Source organism: Triturus cristatus, chromosome 6, assembly GCF_964204655.1.
Source record: "Triturus cristatus chromosome 6, aTriCri1.1, whole genome shotgun sequence".
Classification (NCBI taxonomy): Eukaryota; Metazoa; Chordata; class Amphibia; order Caudata; family Salamandridae; genus Triturus; species Triturus cristatus.
Window position 1 is genome coordinate 1,832,467,954 of NC_140589.1, and position 22,427 is coordinate 1,832,490,380.

Sequence of the window (22,427 nt, forward strand, 5' to 3'; positions counted from 1 at the left end):
TCTGGGGCAACTGTGTAGGCTGAGTGGGCAGCGTAGTTAAAACAAAGTAGTCTTTCTAATAACGTAACATGTTCGCGTCTCATGTACGCTGGTTCACCAGTGCCACAGGGATCATTTACCTCCTTGGTTTCCAGGTCCAAGAGTGTGTGTTGTATTCTAGAAATGCCCCTAGCAAGTAGTTGCCTCATAGTTCCTTGTGTTTCCAAGCGGTGCCCTTGTGTCGTCACCTTGAGGGTATCCCGTTCTATTAATTCAGAAGTGGCTGTATTGGCATTATTGTCAAAGTATTCTGTAATCGCCATATTAAGTGAGGCTCGGAAGGGAGGGTCTTCTAGCAGTGCAGGCTGGAAGTGCCATCTAAGTATGGGAGGCTGATCCGCCACCCACATCAGTTGTACAATTTGGGGATTGTGATCAGAGTGAGTGCGGCCCAGGTAATCCATATGTATGATAGAGGGGAGCATTGATGTTGCTCCCACCAATCTAACGATGCGGGCATGTAGTTTGTGTAGAGTGATAAAAAAGTAGGTGGCAAAAACCTGTCTGCGCCAGCACCTCTGCAGTTGTGACTTTTGCCTGTATTAAATTAGTCTCCTATAACAGTGCGATATGTACGGAATGGCGTTTTAACTAGGAGTAGACTGAATAGTGGGGCAAAGACATGTGCCTGCCCCTCACGTTCTATGTGAGTATATAAAAATGGGTCATGTAGGCAAAGACGAGGTGCCCAGCAGCTGGGCATTGCATATTTGTCAGTGAGGGCAGGGCTGTGTAAGTTTAACATAGACATGGCCTGTGGTGGGGGGAGGGCAGGTCCCAGGGACTCATGTGTCGTAACAGAAAAAATGCAAACCATTAACATGAAAATAGGAATATCAGTGGAGCAGAGGTAGAACATGTGTCCCCCCAAACAGCTGAATAACTGAAATCAGCAAGCAAGAGTCAACCAGCTAGGGAACTGGTGGGGAAAAGGTAGGCAGCAAACTAGAAGGCATCCCACTCAGTTGAGGATAGACTTGCAAGAACCCATGTAAATACCAGCTCATGACATAGATGTCCATCAAGTCAAAAAGGTTAGTATTGTGACAGTCCGAATCAGGCCAGGGGGCAGCCACGCAATAGTGATCCCTCAACCCTGCAACAGAAAAACAATGAAATTACAAACATTCTGAGGCGGACATGCTAGAGTGTGACCAGTAATCATAATGCAAGTATCGGGCGCGAGTGATCAGGAAATCTAGGTATCAGATAATGTCTCAGCATTTTGCTGCGTCACTTTTGGCGGAGCCGCTGAATCTGCTGACTCGCCCCAGAGGGCCACATTGTCGAGGAGCCACCATTGCTGATCGATTTATCTGAGTTGTTGTCCAGCTCCAAACTTGGTATGGTTTCACATATTGCAGCAGCAATCTGCAAAACCCGGTGCCTCATCTGTATGACTTGTTCTAAGTCGGGTGTGTTCTTCGACTGAGAGTAGTGTAGTAATCTGGGTAGATGGCCACGCCGTCCCAAAGCCACCTTGCTGCAGTCCGAGGTTTCAGCCCTTACAGACCGGTCCACATTTGCTAGCTCCGCCGTCTCCAACCAATCCCAGGCATCTTCAGGGGCGTTGAAGAAGTGTGTTTTTCCCCCGTTTCTCACTCTCGGGCGCCCCGGGAACAGGAGTGTAATACAGGGAGAACATTATTTTGGATTGTCGACCGTAACCTCTTGCATCTTCCGTGTCTCGCGTAAAATAGAGTCCCTATCACAGTAGTGCAATAGACTGAACAGGAACGACCTGGGGTTGGATCCAGGTGGTGGTCAGCATGCAGGAACATGATGAGCATGTTCCTCTGAGAAGAACTGCGAAAAAGCCTACAGAGACAGCAGCTTCCTCAACCATTGCTCCATGTAGGTGACGGCATCTGATCCCTCCACTTCTTCCGGTAGGCCTACCACTCGCATATTGTTCTGCCACGAACGGCCCTCTGCATCTTCAGCATGGTGCTCCAGAAATTCTACTTGTTCTGCCAGCTTGTGCATCGAGGATTCCAGTTACCGAGCTATTGGCTGAAGCACCGTAATGGGCTACTCTGTGTTATGAACTTTGTCCACCAACTTGTGATAATCCGCATGCGGCAGTGTCAGGTCTGTCGTCACAGTGTCTATTTTGCTTTCCAGTGATGTATGCGTATTCTGAAGTGCTGTACCAATCCTCTCCACTGCCGCAAGGACAGTGTCCAACTTGTCGCTGAGTGAGGCTTGTGGAGCAGCATTGTCCGAGGAACCAGCATTGTTTTTTTTTTTTTTTTTTTTAAAAACCTTTATTAGCATTTCAACCAATAACAAGTATGGGCCTACAACCCCCCGGGGCCGGCCGCTAAGCAGTCAAGGCAACAGAGATCCAATGTTGACACAGGCAGAACCTCGGTGAGCAGAATCTCCATGCTAATATATTCTCGGCCAGTGAATGGCGCAAGTAGGACACCAGGATTAAGAAGGCTTTCATTTTATAATAGGGAAAGACGAAAGGATCAGGTGCCAAACAATTTCCCAGCAGCGAAAAATGGCAGGCAGAATAACAAACGTAAACAATAAACGGCAATCTATCGAGTCAATGGCGCTAAAACAGGAAGTGCAGGATGTAGAGAAGTATCATGACCAGTTGCGCCTGCAGTCCCATGCCCTAAAGCCCACAAAACACCCCGGAAATTGTGGCACACATGAAAAAGCAGTGATTCACAACAAAGGAGTTGTACCACGCTGATCCCAGAAAAGAAAAACAAAGAAGAATCAGAGAAGAAAAAGGAGGCCATGGAAAAAAAGGGTAAAGACTAAAGAATCCCCTTCCCCAACCCCCCACCCTGCACCTCTGCAGATGAGTACGGCCCCCCCCCCCCCCAGCAGTGTGCCTGTCGCCCTGGAACCAGACCCGAAATATAGAAGAACAGAGAAAAGGGAGTAAGAAAAGAACCCCACCAGACGGGGGGGTAGAGAGAGTATTAATAAACTGGAGGAGGGCCTTCAAAACATGCCCCCGGCTTCTCCCTCCCGCACGGTAAGTTTTCCCCAAGGCAAACAGTAAGCAGCACAAAATCGACCAAGTCAAAGAAAGATGGGGAGCATTATGCACCAATTATACTAATAGCTATGCCATGAGAGCACGCAACCCCTGAGCCCGCCCGTCTACTAGATGACCACCCCTGAAGGCTCAGCCTTATCCTTGACCACTCTTTGCAAATCTGCCCATGCATACCCCTCGACCCAGCGCCATGTCCAATGTTACAAGGTAAAGGAGTGTCCAAAAACGACCGGGAAGCGACGCACACATGTGGGGTGGAAGTCTCTGAGTACCAACACAGTCCGCATCATGGAGGGACGTCTTTCCCAGTGTTGCCCCAGGATCTGCACTGCACACAAGGTCCAGGAAGGCGGAATCAGCCAAAGTAGACAACTGTTGCTTGAATTTTCCCTGGGTCGCCGGAGGCCGTGCACGGGACGAGGCCACCACCTCCCACTCAGGTCCAATACCTCCGGAACAGATCAGACCCACAGCCAGCCGATCACACGGAAGCATACTGTCCGGAGTTTCCAGCTGTTCACTAATCTCAGGGGTGGCCGCGACATTGTCCTCCTGTGTGCAGTGTGGGAAGTCCCTGTGTACCTGAGGACAGGCAGGCCGCAACTGTCCCGACGCTGATGCCACACCATCGAGCTTACTCCCCAAGACCCCGATGCCATGAACCAAGGTGGAATGAAGGGCACCGAGAGCCTCGAGGAGGTCGCCGTACCCCAGCACAGCTCTCTGCGATCGCTCCGCCACACTCCCAAAAGTCACACACTCCCAATCCTGCTGTGACCCGGTGGACAGGATGGTAGGCTTCATCATTACAAGATGGCCGCCGGGTAGGCCCGACCCGTATTGGGACCGGGACCCAGGGACAAGCGCCTCAAGCTCCACGTCGCTGGAAACAGGGTTCCGGGGGCAGGCAAAAATTATCCGTTGTGTGGTCACGGGCAACAGTCGTCCCCACCACGGACCAGCGCCCGCGAAAATCCGGGAGCAGCCCGCAAGAATCAGGGCGAGTTACGGGCGGCGTCCGGGCAGCTCACCGTCAAAGGCAGGGGCAATCACCGGAGAATCTCAGAATTGCCACCCCGGGCATGCACTCGGTCCGCTACGCTTAGCGGGAGGAACGACCACGGCGAAATGTAGGCCGAGGTGTGCACCGCTCCGGTGGTCCGACTCCACCCAGTCACCACAGGCCGCTGTTGTTGAACTGCCACCCGGCCAAGGCGTCCACTCGAGGTCCTGGCTCAAGGCTGCACGGGCCGCAAATTTCAAAGGCACATTTCTCCGGCGGTACCGCCGCCAGAAACTTCGGAGTCACACGGTCGGTTGCCACTCTCATTCACAAATACGAGCGCGTAGCGCAGGCTGAGGATCTCATGCAGGATATCCGTGCGGGATGCGGAGGTTCACGGAGCCGGGAGTCTACGCTGCCGTCCCGGTCGCCATCTTGGCTCCTCCCCGGAACCAGCATTGTTGATCAGCCAATCGGGTCTGCTGAGGGCCTCATGGTGTGCCTGTGTGGTAGCGCACTGCTTCAAAGGTCCTTGAATAAGAAACACTGCTCTGCCGTACAGGGCCCGCTTGCCAGTACTCAGGGAGGTGAGAGATGTGACAGCCTAAAGTACATCAGCGGCTAGAGCGTAACTTGAGGTCAGAGAAGTCTATTATTGGATAATGGTACATGCAGTGGCTGTCACTGGGTTAGCTTCAGATGAAGGTCACTCTCTTAGGACAACAGCCAAAAAGCCAGTGGTCAGGGGAGGTGCCTGCTTACTATCGCCAGCCAGGTAATTTAGGTGCAGTAGCATGAGTTGGCCTGCAGGTGCATGATTGGGCAAGCAGTTAAAGAGATTCTCCAGACACGATGATCAGGGAGATGCAGCAGGTATACGAATGGCCATTTGTGAACAAATGTACCTCTGTACACCATAGGGAACCACAGTTGCCTTCGGGAAGATTGTGTAGTCCTGCCCTACTCGGTTCCTGAAATGGCAACCAACAGGCGGCAGAATATTGCCCTCATTCACCCATCCAGAAGAGGTTGGAAGGCCAATTAGTTGGGCTGACGAGTATCCAGGGGGCAATTCCTCACTCCTCCAGCCCTGCTACACCCTTCTTCAGACAGCGCTAGCCAGCGCATCAGCCCCCTGAATCGCTGGTGTCTTAATCGGTCACCATCACTCCGCCGTGGCTCACATTTCTCCAAACGAAACACTGTCAATGGTGGCATTTGGTGGTGGGAGTTCAGCGTGCCTCTCAGTGACAGGCCACTAAGGCAACCCAAAGGTAGCACGGCAGTTCCCCTCGATCGGGGTTACAATGTGGTAGGTCCACCGTATAAATTGCAGCGCCTGGCAATTACTCGGATGGAGTTGTGGATGGCTTGGATGATTTCCTTTCCTTTGGAGTGTTGTGCCCCTTGGTCCACCAGCTGCTTTCCGCAATGCGCACGTGCCCCTCAGGCCCTACCAGTGTGCTCGGCCCCACACCTTTTCGGGTCGTCCCTGGCAGCCACTCCTCAGGACCACCCAGGGCGTCGACCGCAGAGAATGGTACTTGGTCTACAACAGCCCTCTGTAGCTACCCGTGGGGCGCCACTCCGGTGTCCACACCTCTTGGGTCACTGGCCAGTTCCCTCCCTAGCTCCCCGTGGGGCGCCACTCCGGTGTCCACACCTCTTGGGTCGCTGGCCAGTTCTCTCTATACCTACCAGAGGGGCGCCACTCCGGTGTCCACACCTCGTGAGTCTCTGGCCGGTTCACTCCGTAGCTACCTGTGGGGCGCCACTCCGGTGTCCACACCTCGGGGTCACTGGCCAGTTCCCTCCGTAGCTACCTGTGGGCGCCACCCAGTGCCCACACCTCGTGGCTCACTGGCCAGTTACCTCCGTAGCTGCCTGTAGGGTGCCACTCCGGTGTCCACACCTAGTGGGTCGCTAGCCCGTTCCCTCCGTAGCTACCTGTGGGGCACCACTCTGGTGTCCACACCTTGTTGGTCGCTGGCCAGTTCCCTAGGCCTCAGCAACCTGCCGCAACAACACCTCTCCCCCCGCTCTCCTTATCAGCGTTGTTGCACGGACCGGTAGCAGGAGTGACAGGGAATATGGTCACAAGGTTGAGTGGCAGTGGCAGGTTCCTGGAAGGATAACAGCTGGATACGCGGGATGAGCAAAGGAGCTTGCTCAAGCCACGCCCAGGATGCTTGTTCCCATGAGGCACAGGGTCAAGACTGATTTGCATATTGCTGTGTCCGAACCGGGGTGGCGAAGTGAGCTAAAGAACGATGATGGATGCAACCCAGATCTGTGACTGGGGGTGCGTGTCTGAAAAGTTTAATTGCGCCGACCATCATCTCCTTGTGTTTGCTTTGTTCGCACTAACTTGGCAGGGTATGCCCTGACGTGGGTCCCTTGCTCACTTTGCCACTGGATTCTAGCTAGCCTGGCTGATGAGGGCTGTTAGCCCGAAACCAGTCCCAGGATGCTTGTTTCCAGTCCAGAAAAGACATGGCTTAGCAGTTCGGGCTAGACTGTTCCCATGAAGATCAGGGTCAAGACTGATTTGCATATAGCTGTGTCTGAACTGGGGTGGCGAAGTGAGCTAAAGAACGATGATGGATTCAACCCAGATCTGTGTCTGGGGGTGAGTGTCTGAAAAGTTTCAGTGCTCCGTCCATCATCTCCTTGTGTTTGCTTTGTTCACCCTAAGTTGGCAGGATATGCCCATACGTGGGTCCCTTGCTCACTTTGCCACTGGATTCAAGCTAGCCTAGCTGATGAGGGCTGTTAGCCCGAAACTGGTCCCAGGATGCTTGTTTCCGGTCCAGGCAAGACATGGCTTCCTAGTTCGGGCTGGACAGTTCCCATGGGGCACAGGGTCAAGACTGATTTGCATATAGCTGGGTCTGAACTGGGGTGGCGAAGTGAGCTAAAGAACAATGATGGATTCAACCTAGATCTGTGACTGGATTGAGTGTCTGAAAAGTTTCAGCGCTCCGTCCATCATCTCCTTGTGTTTGCTTTGTACGCCCAGGAACACTGCCTTCACTACTGCAATAGCTCCTCACCAAAGCTATCCTTGGCCGTAGAGCATCAAGTTCACAAGCTGCCTCTGGTGATTTGGAGAATGACTTTCTCCGAGTCTGTCATCTTGGTCACTAGACAGCAGATTGCTGGATGGCCTGTCAAAGCTCATTCGGGTCCTTCCATCCTTGGTTTCAAAGCATGCACCAACCTCTTGGGGGATGCTCTGGCTGCCTGCGACTCATGGCCAACACAGACTCCTGAGAGTACAGCGAGGGGACATTGCAGACATTTCTCAGACGGGACCTTGTTGGACAAGTCAGATTTTAGCATTCCTACCAGTGGTGAGATTGAGGGTCTGTGCAGACTACACCATCACACTATGGGAAGAGCGAGTGGCCTCTCCTTGCAGACTCTGTTGGCTGGTTGTATTGGTGTTGCAACATGGCATGTTCCTGCCTCCCAGAGTCGGAGAATAGATATGACCAGAGCTGACAGCCTACACAGGCTTCTGCACTGGCTAATGTTAAAGACCTCAACTCCATTTTTTCAAATCAATTACAACTCGTCTGAACAACAAATGTGATCTATTTACTTCTTGGCTAGAAAGGGGTCTATTTGTGACCTCGTCTAATGGACGGGGGAGCTTCTCTCATCTTCTCCAGACTTAACTGGTACTGAAATCCTTCAAAAGACCAGAGGGGGTTTGTTACTCTGGTAGCTCTGCTTGGCCTGTCCAAAGTCAGGTTTTCATATGTGCTTCATTCTACTTCAGAAGGACCCCAAGAGGAGAAAGTGCCTGTCAATATAGTGAGAATAGTGTTACGCTTCTCCCTACCACCAGTCAGTTTAACGCATCATTCCTGATGAGATGACTTTTCAACATATAGGTTTCTCCTCTCAGAACTTAGCATGTCTGATCTGCCTGAAAGCCATCCACCGGAATCCAGTATGAGAACAAATGGCTGAGATTGTGGTACTTGTCTCTAATAAAGAGACTCGACCCACGTACATCCGGAAATCACCCACAAAGTGCAGTTGCCTGAAATGAGTGAACTGCTCATTCGGTAGGTGGAGCAAGTTGATACTATGCCATTTGAGTGCGAGGGTGGCACGGAAGGCACGTATGTGCATTTGGGTAAAAAAAGGTGCCAGGAAATGAAACCATTGTCTGTCGTTGTCCAATAACGGAGTTTTAGTGGCTTGTTATGAGTAGCACAAGTGCATCCCAACAACGTGCCGTGTGGGTGTTGTAGTGTCTTTTTGTGGCTCCTGCTGTCACATGGGTGCGGTGACTGCTTGCAGCATTTGCAGCCTTCAGGGACCACCAAAAGGAACTTTCTCTCATGTTTTCCCTCCAGGAAGCTGTCCCGAGGGCCCATGGGACTTTAATCTGGACCTGGTTTGGCTGATGTACAATCCCTCGGAGCCAATGATTTCCTGTGATATTTACACATCTTTTGTGGGCCATTTCAGGGATGGACAAAACATTGGGCAAGTACATAAGTGAGCAACAGACTCTTTGCATGATGGAACCTTTCACAATGTCTTTAGAAATATGCATTTTGGTTAAAAATATATATAGGTGTTACAATTATTTTGTCAGTCTACATGACAAAATCAACTAGAATTTGTTTTATGAAATGTCCTGTTTTCGTAATGCCTCGAAATCTTTAAGAAAGATTTGGGTACATTAATATACAGAATCTCTAGGTATATTTCTTTTTTATAGATATGCATCTGGCAGCCTACTATGCAAATATTGTGCCCTGTATTATATTGATGTAGCTTCCTTCAGGCTTTGTTATTATGAGATCTGTTACTAAAGGTAAATGCAAGACCTGATTTAGCAAAGTATTGCTATGAGCAGGTTAGTCCCAGGTGTATTGGTGATAGTGCAGTGCTAAATGGTGCTTGACTGTTGAGAGGTATGCCACCATAGGTTCATATCAACCTCTGTGTTTACGCCGGCTGACTGATTCGGGATTTCCAATCAGGCACTGCCATGTGGTGAGCAGCGACTCTGTGTCGATCACTTTTGGCACTCCGAGCCAGTGGCAGAGGGGTCTACTTGGCATGAAGTTCATTATTCATGTGCCACTGACTGTCCTTCATAGCATGTGTCTTCAAAGGGTCTCAGGTCGTCATTCTGGCTTTTAGATCACTGTCTTATCACAGGGGGATAGGACCTCAACAAGGTGTGATGTCAGTGTCGATTGATATCTGCACATCCTCTCACTTGAGGTGGAGGTGGAGGAATGAAGGCTGTATCAAAACCAGTTTACTCCCAAGTGAGCAGAAGCCTCCTCTGCACAGACTCATCAGATCAGAGCCATAGTACGTGGAACGGTTTCTTGGAACCAACTCAGTTTTGTACAAAATAGACAACAGTTTTGCAACTAAGCCTCCCAGGCATCTTCCCTTCCTCAGACCATCTGGAAATCCAGTAAGTTTTAGGAAGAAGCATGTCATCGGCCAGGGAACCCTTCTTGTGAACGTGAAAGCACCCACTCAGTTGCCCTTTACCATGTTGGGTTGTTATAATACCACATGGGCGTGAAACATCAGGACAGTCCAATGAATGCAACTGGAGGACCGGATCCTTTCAGGATCCCAGATGACTGTTTTTAGAGATGAATCCTGTCCTAAACTCCCCTTGGTCGAATGGTTTAGGCTGTCAACAATCCAGAAGTTGGCTTTAGAGTCTACTGTTTAATTTTATAAATAAAAATACAGACTGAAACACAAGCTTCAATGACGCTCACTCCTTGTATCCAACTAATACAGCTCTTATTTTCTGTGCAAAGTCTGTTGTAAATGACTCATGGCGCCACTGATAGTGTCCACTCTGATTTACATTCTATGTTTAAAGAAAGATCATTAGCAGAAGCCGTTCTAAACATGTGGAGAGTTCCTTTACTCAACTGCAGCCCATGGCTAGCTGCGGTGATGAGCTCTCACCCAGGAGCTCATCTACCAAGCAATAGAGTTGCCTCCTGATGACATGTGGCCCGCCTACCCTCCGGCGAAAGAGCTCCTGAGGAAGCGATGGACCAGCCCTCGTTCTCTGTTCATAACGCCGGCAGCACCCATTCGCAGGGATGGCTGGGGGCAGCCGCGGAGGGGCAAGGAAGGTAGGGCATTGAGTTCGACCCCCAAATGGTTCTAACTGAGTCTTCAAAAGACTTCGGACCTGATTACGATCTTGCAAGATGAGATACTCCGTCACAAACGTAACGGATATTCCGTCTACCTTATTACGAGTTCCATAGGATACATTACAATTGCAATATGGCGGCCGCAATAGCCGTCACATTTGTGATGGAGTAACCCTGTCTGCCAAGATCATAATCAGGCCCATATTTATTTTGTAAGACATGACGCTTCCCAGTAGAATGACACCATGGAACAGGTTTCTGTGAAAAATAGAAAAGGAAACTATAAGTAATTTACCTGGACCTAGCTTAACAGCTCAAACGCACAAGAAGCATGATTTGTGAAAATGTTTTTATGGGGTGAAAGGACCCAGCGAGTCTGTCTTATGGGATGGAATCATACATAGGTCCTGCAATGACAGGCCTTTGCTGCCATTAGCTCCTCAGTGTATAACTATGCATCATATTCTCTTCATACAAAAGGTATGGTATGTGCGCACCTCTTGAAAAGTATGGCCAAGAGCGTCGAATTTCTGATGCACTTTCCTTTGATGCTTTCTTTTTCGTTGATTATACCTACTTATAGACTTTGCTGGATACAGTACTCTCTATAGCGAAAACATAAGGAATAGAATCCATCTTGAGCTCTTATTAAGTGTCACGGACTGGACACTGTTGAGTCTTCTTCAACCTGACCTTGGAGAAAAACAGCAAACTGAAGAGATCAATTCCCAGCGGAGCACAGGAACTCAGGAATGATGTGTGAAAAATATAGTGTACGGGACTTAGACGTGTCGCAACGCAAGCAGAAGCAGTTCTGAGCTCCTTCTGTAGAGCTGGAACAGGAACTTGTCAACAGGAAGTTCCTCCATCTTGGATTGGGAACTAAAGGAAGCTTCTGGAGGATTAAGAAGGTTCTAGAACATTCTGAAAGGAAAGTTAGAGAAAGTTTCTGAAACCTAATGGAGCATTTTTAAGAATGGTTTTGTATACATTACAAATACACCTTTTCCAATGACATGCACATTTTTCTTCTAGATGTAGTCGTCTGGCTTTTTTTTTTATAACGGATGGAAATGTCTGGGGCACAACACAACCAGGTCAGGGGGATCAATCCCTGAGTAGTGGGCAAATGCTCCCAGGATATGTATGTAGTCTTGAGGTAGGACTAACCGCGGCCAGTCTCAAACTGTGTTCGATCTGAGCTGCACAACAGATAGACAATATCTACAGTGCTCCATCTTAAATTTCTTGTCTACCTGCAAAAGGAGCTAGAGCATTACGCAGCGTCTACTGCCACCTAGTCCTATGTGTGTCCAGTAGTGTGGACTCTGCAGTTTATCCTACACATAAATCTAGCAGAGGTATTGTGCTGCTGGAGTCCTGAGGCTAAGGTTCTCTCTGAAGAAAAAAAAGTATGTTTCTCTGGGATTCTGATCTATAGGACACTGAACTGTCTACACTGTATAGTCCATGAGAAAACTCTTGCATACCAAGATGAAGGGTCATTGGTGCACAGAGCTGCTCCTCTCAACCAACCAGTGCTGGCCAGTCAGTGTTGAAATGCTGCCCTATTATTCATTCTATTGTTGGAGTGTGGGATGAGGCACTGGGTCCAGAGTGCTAAGAACAGGAGAATGATAGCATGCAGTGGGATTGGTGCATCTTTAAAGAACAGTTGTTTCCATAAATAAATGGATGAGCCATATTTCTATAGCAATGTTTTTTGCCCTGTTAAATGATTTATCTAAAAACTATGGTGAGCCAATATAAATATATATGAAGGGCCTGGTCAGTGATCACCCACTCTCTAAGTGAATATTCAAATATGGAGACCTAGGCTTGGACATTACTGAAAACAGGCGAGTCTGGAGAAAGGCGAAATTCAATGCTGTTAAACCCTAAGCAGCATAAAGATAGTGCTATGATATGAACTATGGTTGAGAGGACCTGAGACGGCCATTGAAAGTTTCATGGCAGTAGCGATGTGAAGTCCACTGTCCCAGTGCCTGGTGCGGAGTCCTTGGGTAAGGCCACAACACTGGAATCAGTAGTGTATGAACTGTTGTCATGTCTCAGGCGAGTACAGGTTTTGATGGTATTTGCAGCTTATTGACTCTGATCTTCATAGGTAAGCGCACCAGTTTGTACCTGAATGTTATTAATCCAGCTGCTATTGTGTTCATTTTGCCATGATGCATTAAATATCCTTAAAAGTATATATACTTTTTATTATTTTGGGGACAAACATTCATTTAGTACTGAGAGTAGTTACTGTCAATGTCCTTGCTCTTGGTGTGAACAGCGAATAGGGGAGACACGAAGAGGGCTCACAGGGCTGTACCCCGAGCATGCAGAGATGTGGGGAAGGCAGATGGGGGCCCATGAAAAGAAAAAAAGAGGGACAGCGCAGAGGAGGAGACGCCGAAAAGGCAGAGTTGAACAGGAACAGAGCCGTAAAACGGTAGGTTAAATAAGTGATGATAGAAACAAGTTGAGAATGCCCTGAAGAGGGACCCAATAGAACATGAGCATAGGGCATTGGCTTAAGTTGAGGATAAAAGAAAGGGATTTTGCATCACTTTATCATCTTTGACCAGGAAGGTGGATCAGGTCATGGTACAACAAGCACTAGCAATGACACCGTATGGGACTTGTATTGTAATGTATGTTTGGAAGACATATGTAGACACTTGGTGACACCAATATACCCTGTACGTGAGGTTGTTCAAATGACTGTAGGAACTACTTCACAGTATGTAACCATCTGAGATAGGCCATGCCCCCGTATTGATAACATTAGCGCTTGTAACAGACTCTAAACCTGTTTGTATCCAGACGCTAAAGAATTGAGTGAGTCTTACTTTGATTTTTGTTTACTTTCAGTGAGACAGTTACTTGTATGCTTTTACATTGAACACAAAATAAAGGAGAGGGGCCCTATACCACAAAAAGGGGTAGAGCACCAAAAGACTGTAGTCAAGAGAAAATATCCCCTTTTTGGGCACATATAAAAACTTCCACACACTCATACACATATAGAACCAATCAATCACCAGAACAAGACACCAAAGTCTGGACCCAGTCAGATATTCATATGAATAGAATCCATGTATTTTATTAAAATATAGCCATATATTTTGACACAATAACAAAAATTATGCAGCCAAGTTAAAAAGGTTAAAAACACATCTTGATATTCTATACCATAGATATTGAACAATAGAAAAACATTAAAAAACAATCGAAAACATGGGGAGAAAACATGTAAGAAAGATGTTTTCTTATCCACTTAAACAGGAATACATAAGATCCGGTTCAACTATTCTCCTAAGCAGTTATACAGATACTTGATTGTTCGGAAAACAGATGTCGCTACAATCTATAGTCTGCCTTCTAAGTCTTGCGTCGACGCGTTTCGGTGGAAGTCAAGAAATAAAGGACCACCTTCTTCAGGACAAATATTATAATCTCCCGAGGAGTGTACGTGCAATCTAAATCAAATGATAAAATATCAACATTAAAAACATTAACATTTATACATTGTTACATATCCAAAAAAGCAAAATTTTATCAAACCCAAAATTCAAACATTATTGATCTTTGTAAGGACATATCTATCCGAATCCATTGGTTCCCGCCAGGAGACCCGTCCTACACCTTAAAAAGTTTTAAATAAAACAGTGTAATTCTTCTGGTGATTTTACATACAACCCATTCATACCAAATGGTTCAAATAGAAACCAATTATAACCATACAGTACTCTCACACTTCTTATTTCGATATATTAGAAACTGCAATTCTATTAATCTATGTCTGTACCTTATGAGTTGAATGGTACATCCAAAAAAGTAGATACTCAAAGGATCCTTGCCCTCTTGATTCTAAGGACAAACGTCATTCGGTGGGGTCATATAGGAATTAGCCCAATGATTCTAAAGGGATTGAGACATTTATAGTTAAAATACAGTCTCACTATCCTAGCATTTAGATAATATCATATAACAATCTCAATGTTCTGATTACCTGCCGTCCTGTAATTCTGTATTGGCTAGGGTCAGGTTTAGAGAAATAGAAATCTGAAAGAGAGGTCCATATATGAATTATCATGTATATACACACACCCCCTATGGTAATTGTTTTTGGCCTTAAACTCACTAATAAATTGGATTCTTCAGAAATGTGAGTTACCTTTATAAATTAAAACGTTTCTGTTTTCTTTTTCAGGTGAGGCACTGCTGGGGTAGAATTATTTCAGTCCCTTAGAATGCTCATAATATCTCGGTCTCACATCGATCACGAGATTCTTTAATTTCTAAAAAAAATGGAAAATCCGATATCAGAGATTCATATACTAGCTATCATTCTATCTACCACTTTGTGACAGTATAGCGATATCTGCTTCTATCAATATCTCAAACAGAAACTCTACTACTCCATAGAGGATATCTATAAAAAAGGAAGAAAACCCCTTGTTACACCCGCAACATCTTGCTAACGAGCGTTTACGTGGAGCTCTAATCAAAATAGTAAGTTCCAAAAGGGGGACACAAACCATCAATTTTTAAAACTAAAAAAATGTTTTTGAAACAATAATGCATCTAAGTGAAAAACGTTCTATACTGCAATAATGTAGTTATTATAGCAGCCGCTCAATGTCCAAAACAAAAATCATGCTAAGGCTACCTCCTAGTGAAAACCACTCGGGAACCATAGAAACGGACTCGCAATATCTATGGTATAGAATATCAAGATGTGTTTTTAACCTTTTTAACTTTGCTGCATAATTTTTGTTATTGTGTCAAAATATATGGCTATATTTTAATAAAATACATGGATTCTATTCATATGAATATCTGACTGGGTCCAGACTTTGGTGTCTTGTTCTGGTGATTGATTGGTTCTATATGTGTATGAGTGTGTGGAAGTTTTTATATGTGCCAAAAAGGGGAATTTTTCTCTTGACTACATGCTTTTACATTGAAGCTTGAAGGTAGAATCTTGCGTTGGGAATATTTGACAAATATTTCACTTCTGCGCTGTTTCCCTTAAACACATGGTCGATGGATTTCTTTTTTACTACTGAACATTTGCATTTCAGTCAGTTGCCAACGAGTGGAAGCAGAATCGAGGGATTCTCCAGTTGCATTGTAAAGCTCTCTTACTGCAATAGGTTCTTAGGGCGGCAACAGTATTGTTGTAGAGTTCACTCCGAAAGCAAGTGTTTGTAACCATGCCATTGTTCCGCTCATGAAGGATGCATAGAACTCATGAAGGATGCATAGAACTCATGAAAGATGCATGAAACTCATGAAGGATGCATGGAACTCATGAAGGATGCAGGTGACTCTATTCTGGATCTCATGTCATCTAGTTCTAGACTTCTGTGGTGCCCTCTAGAGTTTCTGCTGTGTGAACTGATCAGTAGTAAGATGGGGTGGATGTAGATGATCGCTTAACGAGCATGTTTTGAAGTTCACTTAAAGTAAGAGTTGAGTTAAAATCCAAATGAGGGCAATAAAACTATAGGGTTTGTTATTTTGTTGCCGTAATATTGAACAGAGATGTCATAAATAGACCTGAGTCCATAACACAGTATCAGCATACTTTGTGCTTTGTAAATGGACTCCATTTTGGTTGATCGTATGTCAATTTACATCATGTTGGGTATCTTGAAATTCTAACATGAATTTATCCCTTTTGGGCTGAACTCTGGTATTTATCGTCTTGTATGAGACGGATTTGGGAGGCATGTACATTGGGTTAGTAAGAAATTCAAAGAGCCGATAGTAGGTTCACAATGGCTTCTAACGTAAGATAACAATCCAAGTAGGGAAGTGACAGACATTATTTGGTAATGATTTGCTGGATGAAATAATACAATTGTGGATGTCTTTGAGGACACTTTGGTAACGCTGTGTGCAGTAGAGCTCATGCAGAAGGGGTAGGCAAGACGGTGCAATAGATCTCTCAGTGACTCCACACAAAGAACATCAAAAAGCGGGTGCGACTTAATACAGCTTCATCAATTGATCACCAAGAATGGGGAAAATGTGTACTTATGCGACTAGCCAAAGTCATGTAGCCAGAAAGTTTTCTTCTAAACATCCTAAGTATCCCTGATTGACTATCAACCCCACCTCGGTTATTGATTTCAAATATCCTTTAAATTGACAACATTACACTAAATCTCTCTGAAATCCTTTACATATCTGCCTACGTTTTCACCTGGATGCTGGTGAATGTGAAATTATAAGCACAAATAAAATGGAAACTTAATAAAAACACCTGCTTGGGGAGGAATGCACTGTGTAAAGTCAAACTGTGCCATGCTGTCAGGAAAGCATTTCCAACATGCTGGGCATGTTTTATGTCCGCGAAAATAATACCATGTAAAGAAAAGATACAGGAATTGCTTGATTGATGATATTTGGTACCCACCACTTTTAATAATGAATTTAACAGCATTTTCCCAGACAAATCTGTGCTTCGAGTCATTTTGTGAACTGTACAAACAGCAAAACCAAGACCTTCTAATATCGGTTGTAAAGCTTTTATGTTGCAAAAGCCGCCCAAATTGAATGTGGGGGCATGGGTGACCTTGTTTGCAACCAACAGATGTGTGGCATAGGCACCATATTCAAAACAATGGTATACGAAGAGTTTGAGGGTGGGCATGAGCTGTCGTTCACCTTGATTAGGCACAAACTCAAGTGAATATGTTATTGGCAATCCAGAGAAAGCAGTTTAGAGTTCAGGGAGCATGGATTGATCTGAGATCTCAATGTTTTTCCAGATGTGGCGTGCTGCACATGAACAGGAGTTGGACCTGGGATGTCCGAATTTAGTCAGACGCCCCATACCTCGAATAGCATGAGAGTGGACTGAAGATTTGTCCTTTTCCGGATGCAGTATAGCTGAACAAAGCCAGACTATCCATGAAGTCTCATTATTTTTGATGATACATTTCATTTTGAAAGAAGCCAACTGGAGAGTATATTTTCTTATATAGGGTGTGTGACTCTCAAAGTCCGCCAGGCAGAGCCTGAGATTTCCAAGTTTACACTGATGTAAGACAATTTTCACAAAATAAAATATTTTCCAATGAATGTCCTGCTCTTGTTTCAGTCATTATTTAAACATATCCCTGAGACCAGAATCTGTCTGTGCGACTAATGGTCATGAAATAGGGCGCCAATGCGTTCCATTGCCTTAACTTTGAAATATCTGGTGCTTAGGAACATTGTGGATGGTGTCACTCATCCCAGGTCTTTCATTGCCATTGCATGACACCTCTGGGACATTACAACACCAAGCACATTATGGCTTGTGTCCACCTGAGTCCCTTCAGTTCTCTTAGCCCTGTCCAGATGTTGCAGCTCAATACCACATTCAGAACCACACCTAATGGGTCATACAGTATTGCAAGCTCAAATTGAATTGGCTGATTTCTTGTGTTTTGTACCTTCATCATTATGTGTAAACTCAAATGCATATTTCAGTTTGTTCCTGCACACAAAAGGTACCTGCATTTGTGGTGTAAGCAGTCACTTTCAAGTACGAGATCCATGTGGATGTCTTGCGTGTTTGCTTTAAGTAGTGGTCCCACATCTGCCTTTGTGGGAGATGGAAGGTTGTCCCTTATTCTGATGACTGGCTTCCGAAGGATACTTCCCCTGAAGATGTGTTAGTTGCCCTGCAATTGCCAATCTCACCTCTATATGGACTGGGCTTTTTTTCTGAACATTCTGAAATGGAAATTCACACTGACCAGAAAATTCCTGTTTTTGGATCAGTCCTCAGTAAAGGTATTCATCCGCATATGGTCCATGACATAAAGAAAATGATCCTTTTATCCATCACCTGACATCACTGCTGAGGAAGAAGTGCTAAGGTTGATGGGCCTCATTTTGTGCTGCATTTTGTTGGTTCTTCAGATGCTTTAGTGTTTACTGAGGGCTCGGTTGTCCCAACATCAGAGGTCTTACAGATTTTGGTGAAGGAGTTGTTTTCCTCGATCGAGTGGGGCATGTGAAAAATGACAACATATTGAAGGGTTTGGCATTAGCTCTTCCACACCGTTAGGCTTCAGGAGGTGGTGTGGGCCTCCTTGTAAGCGTGGGGCTACATTTGGCAGATCTAAATGTAATTGGTCTTTTATCATATAAAGGTCGCCTTCACCACATCCTTTCGTTGAAGCTCAGAGTGATAATTTTGGCACTCAATGGATATGGGTACACAGTACAAGGCAAACATTTTTTTGTGTTGATAGATACACAACTGCAGTGCTCTTTAATTTATTTAAGAAATATTGATGCATGTCAAAGGGCATCAGTGTTCAGGCTTCTCACTTTGCAGATATAAGCAATAGTCACATGGGTGCTTTTAGCAGGTTTCGCACTTCTTCACACAAATGGAGTCTTCTTCTGGATATCATATATATTGTTTGATTTGTTAAATCATTACAATCCACACGTAAAAAGACGAAACGTAGAAAAACATTAGAATAATTTTTTTCACTAGGGTCCACCCATTATTCTCAATTGAAATAAAGCAATAAAGTAGTTGATATAAAGTTTCTTATAATACAAGGTAACCATCGCTTACGTAAAACCACGTGGCAACATAGTATTGTTAAAAACAATTAGTGATTATAAAAAAGGAACATAGAGGTGACTACAGATAAAGCACTAAGTTGTAAAAAAGTGTCCAAAAGTTAATGTACAGTTCAGAGTGACAACAGTCAATTATCAGTAGTCGATGACAGGTCATTGAGTTCTCGTTCCGTATTGTGGCAGGGGCAGAGTACACAGATTTTGCTAGGATGCTGCTTCGTAGATATACCGTTATTGTAGTCACCTGTGCGCGTTCCTTGGTTTTAGTACTGGGCCTGGAGTTTGCTGGTTAAGATTGCGATATGCTAGGTGGATAAAGATTGTGAAGCTTATGTTTAAAGCAGTGTTCTCCGGGTTCAACACCGCAATGATTGCCTGCCTACAGGACTGGACTCCCAATCTATTCCACTCTGGCCTCAGTTTTAGTCTGCGCAAAGCCAGCAATGCTGGGCAGAGGCATACAACGTGCTCCAAAGACTCCTCCAATTCCCCCAGCCCCTGCACAGAAGCTCGTCTTATGGGCGACGCCAAAGTGGTAAATGTTTCAGGAAGTGCCATTCCCCCAAGCTAAGTGCCATGAACCGCAGTTTTAAGTACAGGGGGTATGTGCAGGGCAGGTATGGTGGAAGAGAGGCCAGCTAAGAGTTAATTACTGCCCATGCATGCTTGCGTTTGGTGAGGAGTACTTTGTCAGTAGAATGAGACCACATACGGATGCACTTCTTAATACTTGTTTTGAAACTGTACTGCTAGGGTTAAGGTTCCAGAGGTCACTTGCTTATAATTGCTGTACACATTCGTGAAAGAACTGACTGTATAACCCACCAGGATTACTAGAGCTGATATCTGACCATAGCAGTGCCTCGAGGGAACCAGCTCCGGCCTGCCTTAGCTTGTTGCACAGTTTTAAATAAGCACCTGCTCTTAGCATTTCGTAATTTAGAAGGCCCAGTTCTAGTCGGATTTGTGCAGCGGATGTGGATTTTGGCAGCTGAAAGACCCTTTTATAAATCTTAGTCACATGTTGGTTTAATGTTGTGCTAAGTTTGCCCAGGGAAATTTCGAAGCCATATGACAACGTGGGTCTGATTTGGCTCTCATGACGTCCAACATTGGGGTTAAACTCGGGCCTGTCAATTTTTTTTTTTTAGAGTTTTGAGAGATTCACTTGAAAAGCTATAGCTTTCATTGAGATGTCGCTGCGATGTTTGGCAAAGGTGCCCCTAGAGTCGAAGTTAATCCCCGGGTATTTATAAGATTTTCCTACTGCCAGTCCAGAGTTGTTATATGACCAGCTACCGCCTCCATAGTGCTTCCTGCCAAATATGAACACTTGAGTTTTCTTTAGGTTTACCTCTAGGTTGTTCGATATCATTGTAAAACATTTTAGGCTGTGTGGGCTTTCCTAGGTGGTTCTCTTTGCATCTCACCAGAATACAAAGTGTTGTTGTTCTGTTTTCAGACACTTCAAGAGCAGATTTCTCCAGGAGATGTGATGCCTGTCCCTTCAATGTGAGAATCATTCTCATGGTCTTGAAAAGTTTCAGACCGCATTGATCCTGGTGACTACTCGTTGTCCCTGAAAAGGATGGAACAGGGAACTCTGTCTTCTTATTTGGGATAGATAAAGCAAGCTGGTAATCTTTACATACCTTCTGTGAAAGGTGGTGTGCGGTGTCTTGCACATTGACATGAACAGACTATGGTTAGGTGTTTGCCTTCTCTGGGGCTGAGATTTGTTTGTCATGATCTCTGATGAAGAGCTTGATTTAACCCCTTCGCTGCGGCGGGAATTCCGCCGCAGCGCTGGGAGGTGCGGGGGGGCAGCGCGGTGGCGCTGTGCTCGTGACGGAGCCACTCCGTCATGAGCCACGGTTGAGCTCTGTCATGACGGAGCAGTTCCGTCATGACTCCCCACAGGCGGGGAAACAGCGCCGCGTGGGCGGAGCGGCGCCAACGGTCGTGGCATGACGGAACCGCTCCGTCATGAGCACACGGCAACCGTGGCTCATGACGGAGCGGTTCCGTCATGAGCGGGGAAGGGGTTAATGGTGGATGCCAAACACAAGGACACCTGGTGTCCCTCAGGAACCTTCTGAAGTACTGTATTTGGCTTTGCAATATGTCGTGGTTTACAGGGGTCAACCGTGGATGATTATTCCTTTACATCTTCCATCCTTTTGTGGAAGCACGATAGGCTTCTTTTTTGTGATCCAGGTAGTGTCTAATTTTTGATGGGTGTAGGGAGCAGGTTCCATCCTTTGCCTTACATTACTGCTCAGTGGGACCTTAACTTAGTGTTGGCCAAGTTAATGACTGTCTTCTTAGCACTTGTCTTATGATTTGAAGTATTTTCTTCCAATATCTACTATGCAGGCGTCAGTAACTTAAGCCAGGAGCATGAATGAATGACAGATCTTATCGTCCGCTTCACCATACATTGTCTTTTCCAATTTCAAAGTGACTTTAAGGATAGAAGTGTCTTTTTTTCTAAGATGGTCACATATTTCCATCTTAGCAAACCGGTCATGTTGCATCAACTTAAAGCGAGTGGAGATTGTACATTTTAGTTTCACTATATTTTCACTACATCTTCAGTACTGGATTGCCAGCAGATTATGGAAGAGCTGCATCAGGCAGTGATTGGAGCCAAGAGGTCGCCGACTAAAGAAACAATTGCGCATCTTACAAGGAGGAGAGTGGTCACTTCTGCCATCTTGAGAGAGGTGCTGAGGAGCTGCAAACCAGGCACTTACATTTTTCCAACATTATTGCATTGAATCAAATGCCAGAGCGGATATCTTGTTTAGAAGATTAGTGTTTCAGAACATTTTGAGGTAGCTCAGCATCGTTGTGCTCATCTGAGACTTCTCTGCCTGAATTATTTAAAAAACATTCTGGATAAAGTAAAAGATTCTGCTGAGGTTTAGTGTCTGTTAGAAGAAAACTTTAGTTCTGATGGATATTGTGTTCCCTGTGCAGACGTTTTAGACCACCAACATCTCTAACCCCCACCCTTCCGATCTTCTGACCCCAAATGAACTAGAAGATTCTGAGAGATTAAAGGTTTCAGGTGGGGCAACGCCATATATGTGCTGGGAGTTGTCTTGCCTACTCGGTAACTCCTTGAACATAAGTGGTCTTACAAGATCACCAGGTGTGTTTGAAAAAAAGAGTAACAAAGGTTCCTCGCAACGCGAGTTCAGGTGAGATGAAGTGTCTTCAGAGGCAGTGTGATATTCATCAGAACCAGCGGTGCCGAAGGTACACAACTTTTACTTCTAAACAGAAAACAAGTTCCTTAGTTAAAGAAGTGGAGAGTAATATATGGGTTATTCCTACCTAGTAAGTGGCAAGCACTGCTTATTATTTTACACAGTGTGTGCAGCTTAGAAATACCACATTCTTTATAAATTAAATACCTTAATGTACACGGTCGATCTGCAGCTTCTTGACTGGACAATGGAAGGAACGCAAGGACAGTTGAATTTTCCTGCTTGATGCTTTAAATGTACACTTTGTGGAGAATTTGAAATTGTTACTAAAGAGTCCAACAGAACACAAATGGAGTATCCGTGGG

The 22,427-nt window shown here is 45.5% G+C and overlaps 1 protein-coding gene across 11 annotated transcripts in view; it reads left to right on the top strand.

The window, feature by feature from the left end:
- AGBL5 (AGBL carboxypeptidase 5) overlaps positions 1–22,427 on the top strand; it is a 468,371-nt gene that overhangs the window by 423,214 nt on the left and 22,730 nt on the right. For 5 of the 11 annotated variants that reach the window (XM_085613234.1, XM_085613239.1, XM_085613236.1 and 2 more), the window contains one exon: positions 12,537–12,695. The exons of 4 other annotated variants lie outside the window; for them this stretch is intronic. In XM_085613234.1, coding sequence (XP_085469360.1) covers positions 12,537–12,695 — 159 coding nt within the window. Of the gene's footprint in view, positions 1–12,536; positions 12,696–17,028; positions 17,255–22,427 lie in introns of those variants that run through there. 2 more of the 11 variants (XM_085613244.1, XM_085613245.1) reach the window with 2 other exon arrangements.